Here is a 24,971-nt window from a genome sequence, read left to right as displayed (position 1 = left end):
CTCCAAAGACATTGCTGAGTCAGCAGCACCCTGGGTCAAGGCTGTGGGGCTTGTGTGACCTGTCTGAGGAACAGGATCTACTCCCTAACCCTAAGCAAGCAACTGAGACATGGTTTCATTTCTTATAAATTTATTACATAATATTATAATAATTATTATTAATAATAATAATAATATAAGAAACATAGATCTCTGTGGGGTGTATCACAACGTCAGGGTCAGGAGGCCTCAGGACTGGAGCAGGGGGTGAAAGCCCCCAGATGGAACTCCATACAAAAGGAAGGATGAAGCAGAACTGACCCTGTAAAGTTAAAAACCCAAATTGAACAGAACCAAAAACCCACAGGTAAATGTGAGACTGTGTTGTATGTGGCAGTCTGTTACAGTGACTGCTGCTGTGTGTGTGTGTGTGACCTGGTCTGTTGGTGAGAGGGTTAGTGGGTGTGACTCTGTCTAGGGAATGGGGCAGGTGGGCCTGCACAGACCGGCGTGCCGAGCCCCTGGGCCATGAAAACATCTGTTTTCTGTCTTTTTTATTTTTTTTTTATTAAAAAAAGCTAGAAATAGAAACAGAAACTTGTGAGTGACGTGGATGGAGCTTAGTCCAGACTCCAAACCCTATGTTTAAAAATGCCCCAGGGCCCCCCACCCCACAGGTCATTGCTGAGTGTGAGGAGTCACAGTAAGGGGGCCAGGGTACCCTCAGGAGTCTTTGCCTCTCTCCAAGGGCTGTTGTGGCCTGATTTTTTTAGTGGTCCCCACAATCCCTTTAGAAGCCCAAAGGGGGGTACTGTCTGCAGGGGGCCCTCGAGGCCTCCTGAAGCTGAAAGGATTCACCAAGAAACCCTGCTTAAGCTGGGAGAGGCTCAGGGAGAACAGGCTGAGAAGACAGCGCGACCCAAGAGCAGCCTTTCTTTGGAGAAGACAGGGCACTTTCACAGGTACACACCCAAGCATGCACCCTGTGCAAGCTTCCACAACCTCCCACCCATCCAGAACAGCCCCCCAGGGACCACTCCACAATCAGGCACATACAGGGCACCCATGCGCTCAGCCACACCCAGTTTTCACAAGCACACAGGCGTGCACACACATAATGTGGCACACACACAGGGCAGGAACGGGGAGTCTTTGGGGTGCGAGGCAGGGAGGCTTCTCTGCTGTAGTTGCCCAAGAAGTGGGAAGGTTAGACCCCTCCTTTGGGAGAGACCCTGTGAAGATGATGGCTGGGGTTGGGTTACCGGGGGGCCCAGCCCCAGGGCAATAATCTCCCAGGCCACCTGGCCCTGCTAGTGCCCAGCAGGCAATGCCTGCCACCCTCCCCCCGAGCAGCACCTAAAGGGTGGGTGGGGCATACTATAGCTCAGCGAGGGAAGGGGGCTGAGCCGGGGTCCCCAGGGTGGGCTGCCAGGACCCTGGCTAACCCCAGGCCAGCTGGAGTGTCCCCTGCCCTGTATGGGGTGGCAGTGAGGGGCCGGAGATGGAAGACTGGGCAGCTGTGGCGGGACCAGCGAGAGGACTAGAGGGGAAGAGGGTGAGAACTGTTACGGACAGAGATATTTGTTCCTTTTCTCGTTCCAAATATAGAGTGGATTAAAATATGTAAAACAGGGGGCTCCTTGGCCCCCATCGAGAACCCCAATGTCTCCCCCCTCCCCCCAGTCACCAAGGCGTGTCCTGACCTCGCATGCTGGACTAGGTTCCCCCTCTGGGAGAATGGCCACCAGGAGCTGTGAAGGAGGTGGTCAGGCCAGAGCACCCTGCCCTAACCCCCTTCCACCCAGCCCCCCTGGTCCGCGCCCTTACTGTGTGCTGGGTGGGGTTCAGCGGCAGGGGAGGGCACTAAGCAATGTACAGGGCAAGTCTCCAAGCAACAGCAAACAGGACGATTCATGCAACATTCCTGGCCCGGGCGCCGTGGTAGGGGGCGAGCCGAGCCTGCGGCCTGGAGTAGGGGTGGGGGCCCTGCCGGCAGGGCGCAGCAGGAACGGGAGGGGGCGTGGGACGTCAGCTGCCATCCAGCTGCCTGAGCGCACGCTCGATGTTCATGCGGTGGCCAACGCGTGTGACGCCCAGCTCCACGAAGTCGTCCTTGGTGAGCGCAGGCAGGTGTGCGCCCTCGATCTCATGGTCCTCGAAGCGGTCTCGGTGCTCGCCTAAGTGGATGCTCTCCAACCAGTCGCCCACATCGAACTTGCTCCAGAGCTGCAGGGGCTTCTGCTGGAATGGCCTACGCGGGCCGGCACTGGGGCCAGAGCCGGGAGAAGGCGAGGGCAGCGGAGATGGCGAGGGGGAGCGGCTGCGCGCACTCACACTTCGCACCACGAAGCGCACTTCCTTGGGTTCGTGCGGGATGGAGAGGCTGGACGACTTGAGGATGGTGGGAGGCGTGAGGCCGAAGGGCCGCCCCACGCCTCCCACGCCCGCCCCCAGCCCCTCCACCCGCTCCAGCGATGCGGGCTTCACTGGGCTCGGGGCTCGTCTCGCCACGGGGGTACCGGCCGCTGGGCCGCACCGAGTAGGAGGCCCCTCCGCCCGGGCCCCCGGGGCTGCGCTGCGCTGAGATGGTGCTCAGCTCACCGAGGCTGCTGAAGAGCCTGCGGAGGGAGAGTGGGTGAGGGCCAGGTGAGGGGTGGAAAGTCAAGTCGGGGTGGACAGAGGGGAGCAGAGCCAGGAGGCCTAGGGCTGCAGGAATATCCTGTGGTCACTCTTTTTTTTTAAAAAAAAAATCAAAAACAAAACACAAAAACATCCTGGCCTGTGCCTTGCTCTGGGGGGATTCTTTGACTGACTGGACTCCAAGAGGTAAACTAGTCCCCCACACAGCTCTCCACGGAGGCCCCACGGGCAGTTCACCACCGAAGGAAAGAGTTTCTCATGGACAAGAGCGGCTGCTTGCCCCTCACTGCCAGCCTCTAACACAGTCTCCGGGTATGGGTTCCATCCACAGACGCTCTGGACTGTAAGGTTAGAACAGTACCTTGACCGCTACTCCCCACATCCAACCCTGTTCTCAAGCTCGAACAGACCCAAAACACCTAAGCCAGTTTCAGGGACAGCGGAGTCATGGTAAAGGCTGGCAGTGGCGCAAGGTCAAACAGGTCCATGATGAACACTGGAGACGAACATCAGGTAGGGCTCACACCTGCCCAAGAGGCTGAGGCGACAGCACACCATAACGGGAAGGCAGTCTCCCTGCACAGAAGAGCAACACCACAGCAGCAATGGTGACCACGTGTTGCTGCAGACATGCAGCAAGAATGACAGAGATGCACTAGCAAAGAGACAGACACGCAAGGCAAATGGTACGTCCTCAAGTCCCAGCCTCGCCTGGCAGGCTCCTGGACTTCCAGCCCTGCCCCAGGGGGGGCCTGCCTGGCTGGAGGGAGGAGGCCAGCCTTGAGGTGGCCGCTCTAAAGGAAACCTACTCCCACGGCCCCTCGTTCCCGTCTCGACCCCTTACTATGGCCAAGGATAGTCTCAGTCGCCGCCGTCGGTAGCACCCAAGCCCCACACAGCCATGCAGAGCAGCCAGGGGCAGCCAGGCACACAGCATGTGGACTGCGAGAGGCATGGGATGGGCATGCTCACTTACACAGCCGGCACTCGGGACCACCGCGCAGCTAGACAGAGCAGCCACATGCAGATGGGCGGGAAAGAGCAGTGAGAGAGAGTGTTAGCAAGCCAGGCCCACGACGCCTTCGGTCACAATCACACAATGGGACCCCTGTGGGACGCTCTATGGAGGTTGGAACTCGGAAGGTAAGGCCCATCTACTTTAGAGCTACTGGGGAAGAGGAAACACCCCGGAGAGCTAGGCTAGAAGACAGCTCATTTGCCCGCCCTGGGGTAGCAGCTCTCCGGCTGGCTCTCTCCACCGTACCATACAGACCGTTAAGTGTCGCTCAGCAGTGCCCTGCAGTCTGTCAGTCTTTCTGATGTCTGACAAACCTCTCTCCAGCTGCCATCTCATCCCCCCAACCCCCACAATGCCTTCTCTCCCAAGCTGGCCCAAGTTCCTGCCTATTCCACACCAGCCGGAGTCCCCTCAACGCTTCTCTCTCCTCGTTATAGTTCAACTATGCAATATCCCCCTAAGTAAGGCTTGCATTTTGAAGGTAGAGAGGTGGGTCCAATCACTGAGACATAACTGGATCATGAGGGCTCTGTCCTAATCAATAAATTTAGACACTGATGGGGGCCGGGTACGGTGGTCTCACACACCTTTAATCCCAGCACTCAGGAGGCAGAGGCGGGTAGATCTCTGTGAGTTTGAGGCCAGCCTGATCTACATAGCAAACTCCAGACCAGCCAAGGAGGATACATGTTGAGACTTTGCCCCCCTCCAAAAAAGAGAAACAGACAAACAAAAAAACAATAATGATCACAAAACACACTGATGAATTAATAATTTGATGGTCTTATTCCTTCCCCTTCCTTTCCCTTCATTCTTCCTGGCTGCCATGAAATGATTCACTACATCCACGCTCCCCATTATGATGCTCTCCACAGCAATGGGGCCAAGAAACCATGAGCTGAAATCACTGGGAACTATACACCAAAATACATCTTTCCTCCTCAAGTTGTTCCTGTGAGGTAAAAATTCTCTCACAGAGAAGAGAACGCTAACTAACATGTTCCCTTGAAGCAACTTTCAACGTCTACCTCGCTTTCAACGGAACTACCTAACTTTCAATGGAAGACCTCATCTGCATCCCTTTCAACGGCTTTCTCCTCAGCCTGGCCCCTGGCCCCGTGGCTTCCTCCCAACTGCTCAGACCCAGCCAGGGCAGAGCTTCTTGAAAAAGCCAGAAGAGTGCCCCCAACACAGAGATTCCAAGGACATCGGAGGGATATACAAGGGGACAGGCAGAGCCCCCAGAAGGAAACCTTCACTCCTATGGAACCTGGCCTCACTGAGACATCCTTGGCTTCGGGGGCAAAGTGGGGAGGCAACAGAGGTGAGGTGGTGGGGTCCCCTGGGAGGTGGTGCCAGAGGCATAACTATGAGGTCAGACTGTGGTCACACACAGAGCACAACAAAGCTAGGAATGTCACCTCGTCTGTTTCTTCCCCTGAATTCATGCTGACCCTAGCCCGGGGAATCTGTGTCAGAACAGACATCCCCGCAAGACCTCCCCCAAGGGTTAGGCTTCATTCAGCAGCACACCGCTGCACTGGAGGGTGACAGAACAGCTGGGAGGCAGTGCAGTGGGAGCTTCAAGCAGAGCTCAGAGACAGTCTGGGTCCCAAAGGTCTAAGCTGGGTCAAGTAGCTATACCTGTCTGGATAGCATCATGCCTTCCTGGCGGGGGTGACCTGGAGGCCTGGGCTGAGGACAAACTGGCTTCAGAGGTGCCCAGGGTCCGGAAACAAGAGTCTGTAGCCAGTGGACTGGGAGTAGAGAGAGAAGGCCAGTCATATACCTCAACAACCTCCACCGGTGTTGGAGATGTTGGGAGGCCTAGAAGAAAAGCCCAAGGAGGGGTATGTACAGGAAGGAGTAGCCAAAGGATTAGCGTCTGTTCCCTGCCCACCTCTTGGGGAAGAGTACTACCCACCTTGTCCCCCCAGGGCAGAAACCCCAGCAGTGTGCAGATCTGATTTGAAGATGTTCACACACGTCTCTGCATACCTATTTCTGGCTATTGCCATTAATAGCTGGCTGACTGACCACCTAATCATCAGACTTCGTCCACTACAAGGTCACCCCACAGCATCTGCTACCCTCCCAAGTGCTCCTGGCTGGCACAGCCTCCAAGGTCTTGGCCCCAGGAACTCCGAGGCAGTGAAATCGGGCATTTGCTCCTGGCCATCACCAAGGCTGTAGGCAGGGCCCCCTGGCTGACCTGTTCATCGGTTTCCCTGGAGGAACCCTTTCCTCCGCACCTTCCTTCCTGGGTGGATTTTCTAGCCCACACTCTGTCATAATCTGTACTTTCTGAGGCCATATCATCTACCCCCATCGTTTGCTATGACTAATAAGCCCAGGAATGCCATATGTGAGAACCCATCAGTTTCTTCTGAGCTCAAGGTTTCTACTGGGATCTCCTAACACCTCTTAACATACGGGCTGCCCAACCCTGCCTCAGTGAACAGCACCCATATGAGAGAGGCCTGGGAGCTCCTCTACCTTTTGAACCTTTGGCGAATGTCACCAATTCCTCACATTAACCCAGGTCTTCCTCATCAGTGGAGCCCAGGCCACTCACAGTTCCAGGTTCTTTCCCCATCCACCCTCCTTTCCTTTCACCTATCTCTTCCTCCCCTTCTCTCCCCCTCCCCCTTTCTCTCCGCTAGGGATAAAAGACAGACCTTATGTATAACAGGCAAGCCCTCTGCCACTGAGCTACATCCCAGCTCCTTCGAAGCTTTCCTTGACCCCTGGAACCTGGCACAAACTCGGGACTATTAACACACACTGACAAAAAGACATCATCCTACAGAAACACCACAGCATCTTCCTCCTGAGACTGCCTTACTAACTCTGTCATCCCACTGGTACCAACCGGCAAGAAAAGGTTCATCCTCATGCCTGCCGCCTTTGCACTCCTGTGGGTCAGGTCTAGGCCTGTGGCCTTTGGCCATCTGGAGGCCTCATGACACGACGATTCTCAGTAGGAACACAGAACAAGCAGGGCTCTGAAGATTCTCCAGGAGTCCTCTCTGCTGCCTTGGCCTCATGCCTGGCCTGCCTGGCCAACACCACCATGCCCAGTGTCCCTAGGTCTTCTCTTTCTGTTCCCTAGCAGAGTTTGGGACTTTTGAGAATGCATCTGCATGTGACCTCATGCATTTGATCCGCAGGGACACAATGCATCCTGTCCCCCACCTCCCCAGGATCCAACCGGTCTCAAGAACCTTCACATATGATTGCCCCAGCACACAGATTTTGTCCATACCCTTAACATGCAGGCAAGGGCCTATATCAAAGAGACAGGGCTTTGTAGAGCAATCTGATTGGAAAATGGGTCTCCTGGGAGATCTCATGAATGACCTCAACAGGTCTCAAGAACAGGGCACACTTTAACCACCCCCACACACAAGCATTGGATGGGGGGAGGCACTGAAAAGTACTGTAGCAAATACTTTCAAAGCCATTTCACCATGCTTTGTTTTTTCAAACAGATGTGAAGATCAGCCAGGTATAAAATTGAGTCAGCACACACCTGTGATTCCAGCACTTGGGAGGCAAAATCAGGGGGCGGGGGGGGGGGGGGGGGGGGGGGGGGGGGGGGGGGGGAACGGACACATATCTCTGGCTTAAGGCCAACTTTGGCTACACAGTGAGCTCAATACCCGCCTAAGCTATATAGAAAGACTCTATCTCAGGTTGGTGAGACGGCTCCATAGGTAACGGCACCTGCAGCCAAGCCTGATGACCTGAGTTCCATCCCCGGCACCCACAAAAGTGCAAAGTGCAACTGACTCCCACAAGCTGTCCTCTGACTTCCACATGTATACCACAAAATGTGTACACATGCACACACACGCACACATACAATAAATAAATGTACAAAGAAAAAGGGTCCCATATCTCAATAAAACAAAGCAGGGGAGTAGCTCGATGGTTCACCATCTGCCTAGTATGCACAAGACCCTGCCTTCGGCATCAACCAGCATCAACCCCTCCCTAGAAAGCCAAGGCAAAACAGCCTTGCTGTAGGTCTCAAACCACATGTAAGATTAAAGTCCAAACATGAGACCCGGAAGACAAGTGGAACTTGGAGACGGGTGTAGGTCTCAAGATAGGTAGGTGGAGCTCTACACCCAGTTGTGGAGCCCAAAGTTGGGTTTTAAACGATGAACAAACAGCATGCAGCCTAAGTCAGGCCCTCTCAGACATAAGGACCTGTCCAGGAGAGGCCAGACCTGCCACCTGAGGCGAAGGACCAGTGAGAACACAGACCTCAGCCGTGGGACCAAGAACAACGCAACTTCTAGCTTCGACCCCCAAACCATGGGCCAAGTGTAAATGGGCTGATCTACAAGTTACTGTGCTTTATCCCATGACACACAGGAACGTTTAACTTGTTTTCAACAAGCTCAGGTTGTTGAGCACCTGTGGCTAGACTGTATCACTACCTGGACTGAGCCATCTGCAGAGAAGGTTGACCAAAAAAAAAAAAAAAAAAGGTCATTTCCCTTTTGGTGGAACCCATCAAGAGACAGATGAGCCTGGTAGGTAAAACTTGGGAACCATGCACAGACCAAAGATGTGGCTCAAGGGTGTGACCTCTGCCAGGACAGATCCTGAGAAGGACACAGTCACACCCAGACATCAGAACATCACACACTTTAGACACTCCTCTAAAAGAAAGGTTCATTAGGGATTTTATCCCAAAGTCAGACATGAATACTAGATTCCAGCCCCCACTGGCTACAAGGCCAGTGCTGAGGTATAGCCCCAACAGACATCAAAGCCAGAGTGTCCACAGAGACCAGACAAAAGACCAGGTCTGAAATAAGCTAGATGTACACAAAGTCCCAAGTGCCCCACGCCTGGGGCCAGAAAAGAGAGCTCTATGGTAGGCAGCAGGACACACTCCAGATGACCGTTGTTACACCCAGGGATGATGATGTGATCGCTCCCACTGAGGAGACAGAGAGGTAGGAGGATCAAAGCCAGCTCACACTGCATAGCAAGACCCTGTCTCCAAAACCAAAACCAAAAATAAAGAGCCCCAAAGGGAGGAGAAAAGTGAGTGGGAACAGACTGGAATACAGAGGCAAAGGGAGGAACACAGGGTACAAGGTAGTTTAGCAATGCTAAGCTGACTGAACACTCAGTCTAATTTATTACTTATACATCTAAGAGATGCCGTGAGTAACAACTATAAAGCAAAAGTCTACCTCTGCAGTGTGAAATTACTGAGTACAAACTCAATGTGTGACAGAAGATGCTACTAGAAACCTAAGAAATCTTTGTCCATCTGTCCTTCCATGAAATTTGCCTTAGGTCACCCTTTTGGATTTCAAGTAACAATGTAACACTTGCATTAAGCTTCCTTCTTTTACTGGCTTAATACATGTTTATTGAGACCCTAAAATGGGCTAAGCAGTATGCTATGTACAACTTTCATCAAGAAAAGAGGCGGAGCTGGGCAGTGGTGGTGCACACGCCTTTAATCCCAGCACTTGGGAGGCAAGGCAAGCAGATCTCTGTGAGTTTGAGGCCAGCCTGGTCTACAGAGCGAGTTCCAGGATAGCCAGGACTGTTACACAGAGAAACCCTGTCTCAAAAACAAACAAACAAACAAAAAAAGGCAGAAAGAAACGGAAGGGCTGGTGGTGGGCAGAAAGACAAAGAAGGAAGAGAAGTTCCAGCTGAGGCTGTATCAGGATACCTCTATCTTGGAGGATCCAGTTCTGTAGACAAACCTGGGACCTCAGCCACTCATCCTGACTGGTCCATATTCACTGCTGCCCTCTCTAAGGGTGCCTCCATCACTGAACTACTGAGAAGGGCTTTCAAATTTGGCTGAGAGAAGAGGCCAAAAGGGGAGAGAGCCTGAGAACAAGCCCCTAGAATGTCAGGAACATCCCTGAACCTCTTTAGAGAGGCAATGGGAACTTCGGAAGCTCCCATTCATCTTTGGGACCCTAAACTGAAAGAATGTAAAATGAGCAGGCCCTTTGCATAAGACCTGCTGTTCTTAAGCTGTGCCCTGCTCGCTACTTTGTGAACCCTGTCTTCCACAACTGACAGCGAGGCGCACCTAAGAAGCAAAGAGTGGGCAATCAGGAGGTGGCCTCCCACCCGAACCCAGCACTGGGGAACCTTGGGGAAGAGGCAGAAGCCGCTGGAGAAACCCAGACAAGAGGCTGGCAGCTGGCACCAGAACCCATGCAGTCCACATGGGAGCCCCGGGGAAGGTTCCCAAGAAAGGACCTGGAGGACCCACACAGGGCTCTAGCAGCCTCGACCTACAAAATGTGAGGAACAACCTTAGCAGCACTCAGACCCCAGATCAGCACCTCCCCCAGCACCCAGCACCCAGCACCACTTCGGGGAGGGGACAGACAGGACAAGAAAGGAGAAAAGCCCCGAGAGGAGATGGTGTGATTTCCAACTCTTCTTGATGGAGCGTTCTAAATCACATCCAGGACTCTGTGTAAGGGTCCTACGAGGAGGTGTCCCCAAGACACATGTTTCTAGGGCAGAACCCACGGCATTTGTATCAAGTGGTATCAAGGAACCAATGCACTTTGGCCTGAAAAGGAAGCAAGCCTGGAGGCTGCTCCGGGAGAGGTGACACCAGCCATGTGGGCAGCCCTACTCTCAGGAAGAGAAAGAAAATGGAGCCGTGAGGCAGTAAACTCGGGGCCAAAGAGCTGCTGAGAAGGAAGAAGCCGGGCTCCAGAGTACAACCTGAAAAGATCCTGAATGGCAGAGGCCTCTTGAGTCACAAGTCAGAGCACAAAGCTGCAAACGTGTAGCAGAGCCCCCAGCGGGTCCTGGGAGGTCTCATGACATACTTAAGGCTCCGAGGTACCCAGACCCACTGCCTGCACCCAAAGCTGTCCTAAAGAACCTTCTACCTCAGACAGCAAAGCAGGACCAGACGAAGATAAAGAGGTGGGTAGGTGGGTAGGGGAAACCCGTGCCAGGGACAGATGAGAGATAGGACAGAATGAGGAAGAACAGAGGGAAGCCTGCAGATGGACAAAAGGAACAAAGACAGGGGGGACGGGCCCCTCCCCACATCCCCCTGCTCACCGAGCTGCTGCAATGGGCGACTTCTTAGCAGGGTCCAGCAGGCTGCCCAGGCCACCAACTGGTTCCTCCCCCAAGGAGCGTGTGTCTTTGTTCAGCTGCTGCAGGCGGGAGCTGAGCTCACTGATCACAGTTGGTTTGTCATCTTCAGGCCCCGGGAGCCCCCGACTCTCCACGGGGTCCCCCCACAGCTTGGACCTTCTCTGGAAGAGGTAGCGAGGGCGGGCGGGCCCAGCCGCAGAAGCCAGCCCGGTAGAGGCAGCGTGGTGCTGCTGGGCCATGAGCTCACTGTCCGAGGATTGCTTCAGCAGCGGGTCCCGGAAGGTCACCGGCCCCTTCCCCAGCGGGGACTTGAGCTTGGGCTTGGGAGGCACTGGAGGCTTCTCGAGTACAAAAGTGTGCCCGTCGGCAAAGGAGGTGTGGGTGTCGGTGAGTTCCCCACTCTCCGAGCTCAGGGTGGACATGCTGGACACTGTGGAAATGGTGCTTGTGGTCTCCAGGTGGGGGTCACTGGAGCTTCGAGTGTCCGCCTCCTCTACTCCAGAGTCCGCTGCAGACTCCGGGGCAGGGGGCAGCTCGCTGCTGGGCTTCCCTGAGGCCGGGCTGGGTACCGTGGTGGGCAAGGGGCCCGGTCCAGGGGGTGGGGTGGCCAGCAGGATCCCATTGGCAAACTCTTCAGGGGGTGGCACGAGCCCAATGCGGGCCAGCTCCTCCCTAGTTTCTTCATCGCTGGAGGACAGCTGAGCAGGTGGCAGGTTCACAGCAAATACCAGCTCCGGCTCCTCCTCTGAGCTACCTTGGCCTGGCCCGGGATCGGCGGGGATGCTGCCAGGGGGCTGGGGCTGGGCCCGGGGGCTTGGCATAGGCTCTGCCACAGCTGTTGCCTGCATGGGGGCTGGGGCCAGCTCCGGAGTACCCGGGCGCTCCTCTTCAGCCCCCAGCCTGCTGGGCTCCTGTCCATTGCTGGTAGCATGCACAACAATGAGACCAGCTGGCCGCTGCAAGGACGTGTCCAAGACGCTGAGGATCATGGATTTCTTGTCCTCTGGTGACTTCCGCTCTTCCCGAGGTGGCTTCTCGGCCTCTCTTCGAGCAGGCACTGGAATCCAGGCTGGGCTCCGAGGAGAGAAGGCTGGTGAAGCCATCGGCCCTCGCTCGGAGTCTCGGGTCTGCACATCCACAAAGAGGGGTCCAGGGCGGTCAGCATCAGGGCTGTGCACAGGTGTGGGGGACCGGGAAGGTGTTTGCGAGGCCAGAGCCCGCTCTCGGGCAGCCAGAGCAAGGGCTAGGGGTGAGCTAGGATCCAAGGGTTTGCCAGTGAGAGGGTGGATGAAGGTGGAGCCTGAGGGCCCAAGGCTGGGGCCACTGACCAATGGCTTCAGAGCAGAGACAGGGGAGGGGAGCAGCAAATCGCGGCCAGTGGTGGCGCCTGTCCCCAGGAGGCGCTCATCAATGGAGCGGGAGGGCTGCAGGGATGGCAGATCTGCGCTGGGAGGGCTGCCCTCGATGGCACCCACAGACAGGAACACAGTGGACCGGCGTCGCTCCTCCAGGCGCCGCTCCTTGCCGGGGCCAGGGCCAGGGCCGCCAAACGTGAGCCCCAGGCCTTCTCCAGAGCCGTAATCAAGGCCACCCGGCCGGGGCCCGCGGTGCGTTGGGGAGGGTTCTCGTGCAAAGCTTCCACCCACTGGGCCCGGGCTACCCACGGCCAGGGCCGCGCGCTCCTGAGCATCCTCCACCTGAAGCTGCTTCACCAGCGGGCTCTTGCGGCGCTGGGGTTTCGATGGAGCAAAGAGGCTGGCACTGAAGGCGCCCAGGTTGGCATAGGGGCTATCAGGGCCAGACGGCCGAGGCCGGCGCTTGGGGCGCTCAGGCGGTGTAGCTGCAGGCACGGGCCGGGGGACGTCGCCCACTTCTGGCGCAGAGTCCTGCAAGATGATCATGGAGCGTGCGCGCTTCTGACGCTCAGGGTAGGGCAGCGGGCCCAGAGGTGCTCCAGAATCATACAGACCGGCGGCCCCCGCACCCAGGCGAGCCTCCAGGCCTGGCTTGAAGCTGGAGCGCACAGTGTCGTAGGCCCGGCCCGGCGGCGGCGGCGGTGAGAATGTGGGAGGTGGCCCGGAGTCGAAGTAGTAGGGCGCGGGTGGGGGTGGTGGGGCGGTCTGCGGCGGGGGCGGAATGCCACGACCTTCACGCACTGTGTCCTGCATTGATGTGCTGCGTGGGAAGCGCCCTTCCAGTAGAGATGCCAGCTTCTCGTCCTCCCCTGGGGACGGAGGGGCCAGGTAAGTCTGGCAAGGATGCTGGCCATTGAAAGGCCTCTCTGGACCCAGTGCCACGGGCTAGTGCTATCCTGCCTGCACCCCTGAGTGGCCACAGCCCCACCAAGGAAGATGGGGTCAGGGCCCACGGAAGGCCAAGGAAGAGAGCAAAAGCTCTGAGCAGGACACCCATGCTCTGTGCCAAATCCTGTACAGGTAGGGAGAGCTCTGTTGAAGCATCCAGGAGGGACCCCACCCACAATGTGGAGGGCTGTTCCTGCCGAGGAACTGGGACAGGACCCAAACTCTGACTGCCTGGACGGAGGCCAAGATCTCCCAACCCTTGTGGGCATGGATGGAGCAGGCCATGAGAAGACACCAGGAGGGTATAGGCAGCCCGCCCCCAAAAAACTGTTGAGAGGAGGGAGGTTGGTTAGGGGCTTCCCACGCAAGGATGAGTAAAGCAACCCAGAAACATTCACAGTGTTGAACAAGTCAACGGAGACCCTGGTGGAAACCAGAGATGGGAAGAAAGGTTCTCAGAAAGGACGGACACACACACACACACACACACACACACACACACACACACACACACACACCAGTACCCCTGAAATAAACCATCAACGAGGGGATGCAGGAGAGTGGTAAGGGATCCATGCATCTGGAAGAAGTGGCTCTGACACCCAGGGTAGGAGGCTGGGAAATAAGCCCCACTGGATCCTTGGAAAGACTCCCTAGGACTGGCCTGCAGGATACTAGGAAGTATCTAAACTTTAGAGAGGCTGGCTAGGTAAATGGAAGGAAGAATGGATGGGTAAACTAAATTGGAATTGAAGGCGTGTTTCAGTTTTATCCCTACGGTCTTGTGTTGCCCCCAAGCCAGGGTGTAAGTCCCACTTGAGCCTGCCCTCTCATAGGCTACACTTGACTAAAAACCTAACGACACCCTCTCGTCTGGAGATGTCATTAGGTAAGACCCTTACAGAACCTCCTGTGTCATTTCAGACATAACGCAGACACCTGTGCAGAGTTCCATACCATGAGACTTGCAAACACTGAGTGGCCCGACCCAAGAAGGAGCAGACAGGCTTGGCAATGACACACTACGTCCCTGGCTCTGTCAGGAGCCCACTCAGAAAGAGTATAAAGAGTAGGTCTATTACACACTTAAGGCTTGAATTCCAGCTTCACACAAGTCACTTTTAGGACTCTGTTTCATGACAGGACCTTTCTTGCCCCCATCACAGGGCTATTTACAGTTTATATAGTTCCAAGCCCCTATCACAAGGTAGCAACACCAAGAAAGATGACTGAGGTCATCCCTGGTTATCTCAAGGTCTGCCCAGCTGGCCTCAGGCCTCCTCCTGACACCGTTCCTACACAGCACAGGAACATGTACAGAACATTCACAAGCCTGTGTGCTAGGTGGAGCTATGTAGGAAGAACTCCCATAGACCTTAAGGTTACAGAAGGCAGGAATGATGTGTGACAATGAGAGAGGGGGTGGAATTTAATACTAAAGGCATGGTAGGCTGTGCCTGAGGGTAAGGAAAAAAAATCACCTGCCTCTAGCAGAAGAGGGGTCTGTTCGAGACCCCTAGAATAAAGAAAGACCTTCTCCGTCTGCCGGTCTGCAGCAGGACTGCTTCCTGGGGACTGGCTGTGTGCTCAAGACACAGAGCCTGAATCAAAGGGCTGCTGCAACTATTACGGCAATGTTCAAGGAAGAGCCTGAACTGTCCTTACTGGCAGGATCCACGTTTGCAGACTAGAATCCTGGGGTTCCAAGAGTTGTATTATATGCCCAGGGACAAGCAGCCAGATCTGAAGTGGGAGTCCCAGGAGCCTGAGAACTCAGCTAACAGTCATGCTGGCAACTGGCAATGTGCTAGCCACGGAGAGCTAAAGTTGAGCACCTGCTACCCCACTGGTCAGCTGTATTCAGGTGGGAGGAGCTGGTAGGCTTGCCAAAGAGCTTGAGCCTCTATGACAAGTACATAGGTCTGGGTCTACAGTAGTCAGCTCTGGGAAAGACCATTCAGGAAGAGTGAGGACAGATAGGCAGCCGTGAGTATAGGAAGACTCGAGTCACAGAAAGTCAGCAACAGACACCCCAGATGAAGCAGGACAGGGCTGTTGCTCTGGGGACCCTGAGACCACAGGAGCCCACACAGGACCAGCTGGAGGGATATCAGGTGATAAATAGGCTGCAGAAAGCCTCCTTTGCCAGAGAGATGGGCTGGAGAACAGATCCACTGCAAGAGGACATGGGGAAGACAAGTCTGTGGACCCGGGACAAGACAAGCCTGCCCTCAATAGTTATAAGACAGGTGAGGCAGGAAATAAACCACAGAGGATGCCCAGACACTTGGTCTAACACAGAAAGTAGTATCTCTTGGTTCCAAAGTAACTGCAGTCTCTCACCAGCCGCCCTTCCCCACCTTCCTCACTGTCAGCCCATGAAGGACTCTCCCACACATACACCCCGACCTCCATCAGACATTTACCCCACCATCCCCAGGAAATTTCTGCATGCCTTGCTATGCCAAGTATAAATGCTAATGCTGATGTCTGTCTGGACCTCCCCAGTCAGTCTCCATTTATAAATGTACTTTGACACCATATCATAACTGCTCAACTGACCTAACTGTAGACACGTCACCTTCCAACTGAGACCCAGATCTAGCCTAGGGCCAACTTACAGTAAGCAGGAATCCCAGGATGGGTAACAATCAGAGTTTGGATAGCTGTTTGGCTTACGAATGGATAGGAGGTATAGGCAGAGCAGCTATGTGACTTTGAGCAAGTCATTTTAACGCTCTTTCAGCAAAATGAATAATTCAGGCCCCCTCCCCCTGCAATGTGGTTACTGTAGGTAGGTAGGTATTAAATGAACCAGTGTGCATATAAACATCTCATGCCTGGCCTGTCCTTGGGCTGAGCAGGAGTTTACTCTGCTTTGGAACAGACAGTGGGTGTGGTAGGGTATATATGGACAAATGGATGGAGGGTCAACATGTCAAGGAGACTAGATGACTAAGAAACACGCAGTAAGCAGCGCTTGTTAGAGATCCTGGCCTGGGATTGATTAGAAGAGGCAGCCAAGTGTGGAGCGTGATGGTGGCGAGGGATTGAGGAAGCTCCACAGTACGGTGGACAGAAGAAAAGGAGGCCGAGGGCACAGGCTTGAGTTGGCCTACTGTTGGGCTATGCTGAGCAAAGGCAGCCAAGGAAGGAGGAGCGAGCAAGAAACTCATTCCCACAATACAAGGAGTTTCACAGAAGAAGGAGAAAAAAAAATGTCAACTGAGATCAGTAAAAGGAAGGCTAATAGTGTCTGCCACGGGGAATGCCCCGAGGCTACTGATGACCCTAGCTGGAGCAGCTTCAATCTAACTGTGGAGAGACCCAGCTGCTTCAGATTTATGAGCATATGGGGACAAGAGAGCAATTACAGGTGACCTTTTGGGTCTGACCATGAAGGGACAGGGAGAGGATACTACCTGGAGAGATGGAGTAGGTTCAAGGGGAGAGTAATTTTAGGATGAAAAGCTGGACCTGCACTCTGGCTGAGAGGACAGGAAATAGCTGTCCTGGCAGCAGCTGTTATCTGTGTAAGGCAGAAGTGACGGACAGGAAGAGAAGGACTAAGGGGTGCCCATGGATGGAGAGAAGCAGACTGGGAAAAGAATCTCAAAGGTGTCTTCCCACGGCACATCTCTGAGTGGAAGAACAAACTCAGGTCCATACACAAAACGGCACCCTTGAACTTCGCAGAGAGAGATGGGGTCCTCCAACCCTGAAGCCACCCAACCCCAGCCCAGCCATCCCAACCCCAAGCAGTCCCTCAGCCCAGCCATACCTACAGATTTGGTCCGTGGAATCCCCTTCCGCAGAGAGCCCGGCAGCTTCTCTGGGCCTGGGAGGCCCTGGCGCTCAAACAATGACTGTGGGGTCAGGGAGGAACATGGAAGTTCCGGGGCACCGGAGCACCCAGTTCTCCATCCAGCCCCACCCATCCTAAGCTAGACCAGACACCCACTCACCAGACACCCTAAAGGCACTGGTGCCCATGCTCGGTTGGGGGCCTTCATTATATGGGTGGTAAAATGAACATAGAAGTACAGGCCCTGGGCAGAGTCAATAGAGACAGAGGAAGAATCCACAGTGCCAGGCGTATGAATCCACACACAGGAATATGCTGTGCCAGCGGTTCAGCAAAGCTGCCGACCCCAGCAGTCCCAGGGTGACACGGAATCTGACTGACGTCAGAGGCACTAAACCCTGTACCCACAGAAGTGAGCTGAACTACAACACAGACTAAGACGGTCCCAGACATCTCCCCAGAGAGGCTGTGGAGAGCTCCACCTCCTCTGGAGAAGGGATCCAAATAAAGAGCTCTTACCTCAAAAGAGAGGCGCATGACCCTCTGATCCCCAGGCCCTGGACCTGACCATCCCAGAGCCCTGGCCCAAGGCCGGCTTACGCTGATCTCGGCAGGGGTAATCCTCCGGCTGGTGGGCCGCTGCTTGACCGTGGCTGCCCTGGAGTCAGCATCTGCAATGTCTGGCCTCAGGGTCGGTTCCGCGGCAACTGCCAGGATCTCATCCAGCTTTTCTGCACAACCAAAGAAAGAGATGCAACCTCAGCCCCAGAGCTGCCTCGGCCTCCCTGCCACACCCACCGATGCCAGCCCCTTGGCACCCATGAGCCAACCAACCCTACCCACCCCTAGGTCTCTCACTGCCTGAGGCCCTAGATCTTGTGTCCCATCAGTGCCCCCTCACACCTCAGGACCCAGTTCTTGAACCAGCCAAAGTCTGTCCTTAAGGAGACCCTGGGTATCTCTGTGGCCACTGGGAGTGACCACAATGACCGACCATAGGGAGACCAGACTCGGGAGACAGACCACTCAGATCCATTTCCCTCAGTCCCTCACCTCCAACGCCTTTTCTCAGCACATGGCCTATCCTCCACCACTCCCCACGGGACGCTATCTCTAGTGGGACCACTGCTCCAGGGACAGACACGAATGCTCAAGCAAGAGACGCTGGCTGAATGGGTGAATAAGCTTATAACCAAGGAATGAACAGGCAGATGGGAAATACCTCCTAAGAACAAAACTCAGGCTGGGGATCTCAGAGTGGTTCAATACGAAACAGGAGGCCACAGCTCCTTCCTCCCGCCCGTACAGAAAGGCTGTTCCAGTGGGATGGGAGGTAAGGAAAGAGGAGAAACGGGTGTGGTACGGAAAGGACTCTCCTCACCGAGAGCCTACCCACCCGAATTCCTCAGACTTCAGCTCCATTTAAGGCTGACGCCTAAGAAGAGCTTGGTGGGGAGACACCAGGCGGCCTCAGGCATATTTCCTGTCACAGCCGTTATCAGATGAAAAGCTTTGTGCAGTCACTTTCTATTAAAGTGACTGTTTTTGAAAAATGGGGCTTTGGGGGGCTGTGGAGATGGCCTGGTGAGTCAAGCATTTGCTGCCCAGGTACGAAGGCCTGAGTTCGGATCCCCAGCACCCACATCAAAAGCTGAGCCTGGGAGTCCATGCCCGTCACCTCAGCACTCGGGAACAGCGACACACAGGTCCTAGGGACTCACTGGCCCCCCCCACTCTAGTCCAAATGTAAGCTCTGGGTTCAGTGAGAGAACCTGTCCCCCAAAATAAGACGGAGAATGACTGAGGAAGATACTCAGCAGATAGACCTCTGACCTACACACACGCATGGACAGGTGCACGCACACACGCGCACATACTTACATACACCACACCTCCCCTCCAAAGAGAGAAAAGTGGTACTTTCGCTTATGGGGGTGGGGGGAGAAGAGATGCCGAGAATCCAGTGTGATGGCACATTGTGAATGACGGTTACTGTTGTCAACCTGACACAGAATTCAGAATCACCTAGGAGACAAGCCCCCAGACACACCTGTGAGGAATTACCTTGACTATGATAATTGATGTGGGAAGGTCCACCCTACAAGTGGGGAGGACCATTTCCTGAGCTTGGGTCCCAAACTGCTTAAAAAGGGTGTGGGGGAACAGCCTCGCAAGAACATTCATCATGCTCTCCTTCCCAACTAGGGATGGAAAAACCCTCAAAGTGGGAGCCAAATAAATCCTTCCTTCCTCAAGCATTTTATTTCACTGCGCTTTATCCTAGCAGCAGGAAAAGTAGCTAACAAATCCCTGTAATCCCATTCTTTGGGAGGCTGAAGCAAGATTACAAGTCTGAGATCAGACTGAACTACAAGGGAAAACCATTTCAGTGAGGGAAAGGGCTTCTGCAAACCTTAAAAGTACCCAAAGGCTGTCTGAGATGCAGTCACCTAACTCCTACCCAGAGTCCACTCTGGGGCAGTGTTCAAGCATCCGCAGGAGGTTAGGGCCCGTGCTTTTATGTGCGTATCCTCACTCAGCAGCCCCAGGCTCCACCTGTCCCCCAGACCATATTTAACTCTTGAAGTTTGTGCCCACCTTCAGGGGACACTTGTCTTGGAAACCCTTCTACTCTCAAAGTACCATTGCTGGAGAACTCCTATGGTCAAGTCTGAACATCCATTCCTTCCAAACCCAGCTGCTCACCAGCACCTACTGTTTCTACCTCATTTCTCAATTGCTGTGTAGAAGTAAATTAACTCCTGAGTAAATTAACTCACCAAGTAGCATATTGAGACCCCCTCCTTGCACACTGATTCTGTTCAGGTGTACACCCTCTGAGACCCAGGTCCTTCACCCAACAAAACAGTCATAAATGACATCTATGTGGTGTAGCTCTAGGGGAAATGACCACAAAGGTCTAGCCAATGCAGAACACACTGGCCAACGCAGATGCTGAAGGCACCAGCCAGGACATTTACCTTATCTTCACCAACAATTTGTGGGTTCCTCATACTCTGCCCCTTTGGAGCCCTGAACAACACAGTACTTTGCCAGCAAAACATGCTCCCGCTATAGAGAAATTTGTAGGGCCCAAGCATGGCTTCCAGGACCACCAGGTAACAGTATAGAGACAACAGATGAACAACTTCCTTTTGAAAGGTGGGATCCCTACCCTGGCCAAGTCCTTGGTGATGATATACAGTACATGCCAAGTTTTACATGACTACCACAGTAACCACCTCAAGATCCTATCATCATCCTCCTGTTTCCCAGGAGCAAAATGATGCACAAAGAGCTCTATGCCAGATCGCAGATCCTTGCTGTGACACCATTCAGAAACTGCAGGAGTAAAGACATAAGGAGAAAGAGATGTTCATGACACCGTGGTGACATGTTTCCTACCAAGGCACACTGTCACCTGAGCCATGGACTTAGAGAAGGTGTCAACAGAACCTGCTCCAAGAGATCCAAGCAGTGTGCACACAGTTCAGCAAAGCAGCTGTTTAGGGTTACGTTGCAATAGTACTGAGGCCAAGTGAGAATTGTTTCCAAGAGGAGGAAGTCAAGAATTCTACATATGAAAAGTTGAACACTTCTTCCCAACATAAATCCACAACAAAATGAGAAAACATATTTACTCTAGATATTTAAAAAAATGAAATAAAATCCCTTAGGAACCAAGTGTTGTCATTTCCACCAGCCTTCCAAGGGGCCAGCCATCTGGGTTCAGGGCAAAGTATGTTGGGGATCCAAGCAGGGATGAAAAGAAGGGTCTGGGGAAGTGACAAACCAGCCATTTCCCCCACAGCTGAAAACTAGAGAGTCCCCCTGCCCAGGCAAGGCCCAGTGCATCAGAAGTGAGAGGGGGAAGGGATGTGGGATGCACAAATCCATACACCCTGGGCTATGAGCATATCCAAGCCTGACTCCCATCCACTCAAGAGGCAGAGGGAGCAGTAGAGGCCGGGGAAAACTCCCCCAGATGCTGGACCTCAGTACCCAGTCTAGGCCCTGATGTCTCTAGCCCCACATGGACCCTGTGTCCCTGATGCCATGCTGGACACGAAAGTCACATGAGAAAGAGCCTCCAAGGACACCGGGGTGGAACCAGAAGAAGGGACAGTGAAGTCAATAGCCTGGGGGCAGGAATGTTTCTGAGCAGGGGAGTCCAGCTCCCTTCCCAATGCCAACAGATTAAATAAATCCCTATTCTGAAGCAGTTCTGCTCTACGCTCAATCCTCGAACTCATCAGTATGAAGTTGGCTTAGGCAAAGAAAAGGACAAAAGATACAGCACAAGGCAGAGCCTAAAACCCTAACACCACCATCCCAACACAGCCTAGGCACCCGGCTGCCCTAAGCTCCACGGCCTGACCCTCACAGACCCTACCCTACCCCCCCCCCGGGCCATGACATTTGCAGGGGCCCCCACCAGGAATTCTCCCACCTTCTCCCCACCAGACTATCTCCATAGGTCACATCCCCAAGCTCACCTGAACCCACTAGGACTACAGTTGTACTCCCTATTAATCCCAGTGAGACCCCAGGGAATGCCCCATCCATCCTTCCTTCACCACGTCTCTACCAAATCCCCAGGCAGCGACCAGAGAGTGTGCCAGATTCCAAACCACTCTGACTTGGACTGGAGCCTCATCACACACCAGTACCAGTACCCCTTGGTAGGGACAGGCAAGCCAGGCCTAAAAACAGTAGAAGACTTACCCCCTTTCCTTCTCCGAATGGAAGCTTGGAATTGAGAAACAGAGCAGAGCGGGTAAGAAGAAGGCTTTATTCCATGGCACCTGGGCCATTTGCACAATGGTTTCCCCACCCCCACCTCCCAAGAACCAGGCCTTCATAGGTCTGTCCCCATCTATACCTCCTCCTTCTTAAACCAGGAGCACAAGCCTACCAATGCTCTAAAACTCTAGAAGAGAACAAGCCAAAGCAGGAATACACGCTGCGTGGACATGCACACTCACACACATGCACACACATACACACACAGGTGCACACATGCACACACGAAGGAGGTGCACAATTAAACGGCACTTGGAGCAGCCAAATGTTTGTTCGGAACGAAGACACAGAACCACGAAAACGAAGTTCAGAGTCTGCTCTTCACCAAAGTGGTCACCTATGAGTACATTCTGTACTGACATTTCGGTTGGGTTTTGTTTTTTTTTCAGTCCTGTAGATGGAAGGCAGGGCCTTGAACATGCCAGGTAAGCACTCCACTACTGATACACACCTTCATGTTCCAACGCAGATTTCTAGCGGCAGGCAGATGTAAACAGCAAAGCAAGCAGTACATATTTGGTAAAGGAATCCTTTCTGGACTAAGGCAGTAGCAGAGACCTACCCTGACCTCATCACAAAAGAAAGACCCAGAAATTAAAGGACATCTTAAGTCTGCCTAAATAAATGAACAGGAACAGTCTGACCACATTAGGGTCCTGACGTGGGTCCCCATTAACCCACGTCCCTGATTCACGCTGAGCATATACGTACATGGTAAAGGGATCCCAGACTAGAATGAGAGTGGAAAGGGGGTTATCTAAGCTTCTTCCCTACCCCCCACCTGCCCCGCCCCCGATTCTTACAAACAGCCCTTCTCTTTTTGAGACAGGATCCTGCTACATAGGCCAGGCTGACCTTGAACTCACTCTGTAGCCCACACAGGCCTGGAACTCACAGCAATCCTCCTGCCTCGACCTCCTGATTGACAGGTAGAGTTCTCCCACTGATTTCTGCCAGCCACCACCACCACTTTCGTTTTATTTAATTCATTTGCTTAATTTTGGATCAGCCTCTGCTCACTCCATCAGTTCCCAGGAACTCATCCCTCTTCTCCCTCCTGCATCGCCTTGCCTCACCCTCTACACGGCACGAGCCTCCACTCTGCGCCCACATCCCCCTTACCTCACAGTTTTTCCCTTTCCAGGTGTTCAGGTCATCTTTTTTTTTTTTTTTAAAGATTTATTTATTTATTATGTATACAGAAGAAGGTGCCAGATCTCATTACAGATGGCTGTGAGCCACCATGTGGGTGCTGGGAATTTAACTCAGGACCTCTGGAAGAGCAGTCGTAGCTCTTAACCTCTGAGCCATCTCTCCAGGCCCCCAGGTCATCTTTTTGATAAACATGGCTCCCTAAAGGGTTCCATCAAGTGAGTGGCAGGATAGACATGTTTCTAACAGTGGTGACTCAACATGTCTTATTTCTACCTTTTGAAAACACAAGCGGCCGGGCGGTGGTGGCGCACACCTTTAATCCCAGCACTCGGGAGGCAGAGCCAGGTGGATCTCTGTGAGTTTGAGGCCAGCCTGGTCTACACAGCAAGATCCAGGACAGGCACCAAAACAACAGAGAAACCCTGTCTTAAAAAAAAACACACACAAGCAAACCATCCAGACATGTAATCCCAGAACTCAGGAGGCATGGGCAATTAATTCAACAGCAGCCTGGGCTATAGAATGACCCTGTCTCAAACAAACAAAAAGAACAAACACTGGATTGTGGGATGTTCTGTTGGGTACTTGGAGAACTCTATGTTGGCCTGGCTTCTTCAAACCATGCATTCCCAGAAGGACCAGGTCACCTCCTAAGACAGGTGTCTTTGAGTCAGGGCAGCTCACTGGGCTCCCAACTGTTGGGTCTTTCTCTAAACACAGCCCCATTTTGAACCCGGTTCCAGTTTCAATAACTATGATCCTAGGCCCAGAAGGGTAGGCAGAGGCTCCTGCTGAACTACCCTCACAGCCCTTTTAGACTCTACTCAGAAATATGATACCCTACTCCTCTGGCCCATCAAGGTCTATAATGTAACAGGAGTGACCCTCTCCTAAAGCTTCTGGAGCAGAGGGGAAGACTCAACTCTCCGGCTCCCATTTCTACAGGCAAAAGCCGTAGCCAGATGGAACTCTTCCACTCTCACAGGGATGCCCCTCGGTTACTGGAGTGCAGAGTTCAGGATGATGAACACCTCTTTGTGCAAAGTCCGAAGGGCCTTTCTGACCTGGTTATGGGACTGCTTCTAGTAAGAAGCCATGGCCATGCATTAATGCACTCCAGGGTCATGCATTAATGTCCAATCAGCCCCAGCTGTCTACTCATATTGGTGTATTGATCCATGTCCCGGGTCTGCTCTCTGAGACTAATAGATTAGGTTAAACCCTAAGGCCAGCAGTCTGCTGGTGCCTCTGCTCAGTCTAGTCAACAAGTTTGGCTAGTGTAACTAGTTGGGAAAGTATCTGCACCGCACTTTTCACCATCCCTTCTATCATAACTGAGGAAAGTCTAAAAGCAAACCATCATTCATTTCTAAGCCAACTGGCTCCCTCTACTGGCTCTGGGAAGATCTTTCTGCTTTTCTATGGTATTCTAAAGTTTCACTCTGACAAATCTTCTTTATTTGTGACATACTTCTTCAGAATGAAGTCTTACACTTCTGTTGACTTTGGGGAAATCCTTAGCCTTTCTATTATTTTCCTGTCACGTAGATGTTTGAGGTCTCCTCGCTTGTCCTCATGTCCCCTAACTGGTCCTTGATGTCTACCTCGTCTGCTGATTCTGGGTAGGCTCAGACCTAACTTCTTACTCACTGCTATGTTTTTTAGTGAGTCCTGGATACTGTGTATCCAAGCCACAGACTCTTCTCATTTGTAGCTTTTTGTTCGTTTGTTTGTATCAATAAGTTAAAGATTCCCTAACGTGCTTATTACTGTTATTCCTCTTATCCTGTTAATTTCATTAATTCTGTTAGTTTTCTTGCCTGTATAGTAACGTAAACTTTTTACTTTACTCTCATACTCTTTTTTTTTTTTAAGATTTATTTATTTATTATGTATACAGTATTCTGCCTGCATGTATCCCTTCAGGCCAGAAGAGGGCACCAGATCTCATTACAAGTGGTTGTGAGCCACCATGTGGTTGCTGGGAATTGAACTCAGGACCTCTGGAAGAGCAGTCGGTGCTCTTAACCACTGAGCCATCTCTCCAGCCCACTCTCATACACTTGTCTCCAGTTCTTTTTAAATTTTTTTTAGATTTATCTATTTTGAGTGTATGCCTCTGTGTGTGTGTGTGTGTGTGTGTGTG

At 53.2% G+C, this 24,971-nt stretch overlaps 1 protein-coding gene across 1 annotated transcript in view; it reads right to left on the bottom strand.

Moving 5' to 3' along the window:
* Positions 1-113: 113 nt before the first annotated feature.
* Positions 114-24,971, bottom strand: part of Shank3 (SH3 and multiple ankyrin repeat domains 3) — a 59,748-nt gene continuing 34,890 nt past the window's right edge. Inside the window, 6 exon segments of the mRNA XM_052748665.1 lie at positions 114-2,493; positions 2,495-2,597; positions 10,721-12,983; positions 16,844-16,928; positions 17,468-17,598; positions 21,593-21,616. Coding sequence (XP_052604625.1) covers positions 2,008-2,493; positions 2,495-2,597; positions 10,721-12,983; positions 16,844-16,928; positions 17,468-17,598; positions 21,593-21,616 — 3,092 coding nt within the window. The 3' untranslated portion in view covers positions 114-2,007.

Source organism: Peromyscus californicus, unplaced genomic scaffold (assembly GCF_007827085.1).
Source record: "Peromyscus californicus insignis strain IS unplaced genomic scaffold, ASM782708v3 Scaffold_20__1_contigs__length_68692818, whole genome shotgun sequence".
Taxonomy (NCBI): Eukaryota; Metazoa; Chordata; class Mammalia; order Rodentia; family Cricetidae; genus Peromyscus; species Peromyscus californicus.
This window is presented reverse-complemented; position numbering and strand designations above follow the sequence as displayed.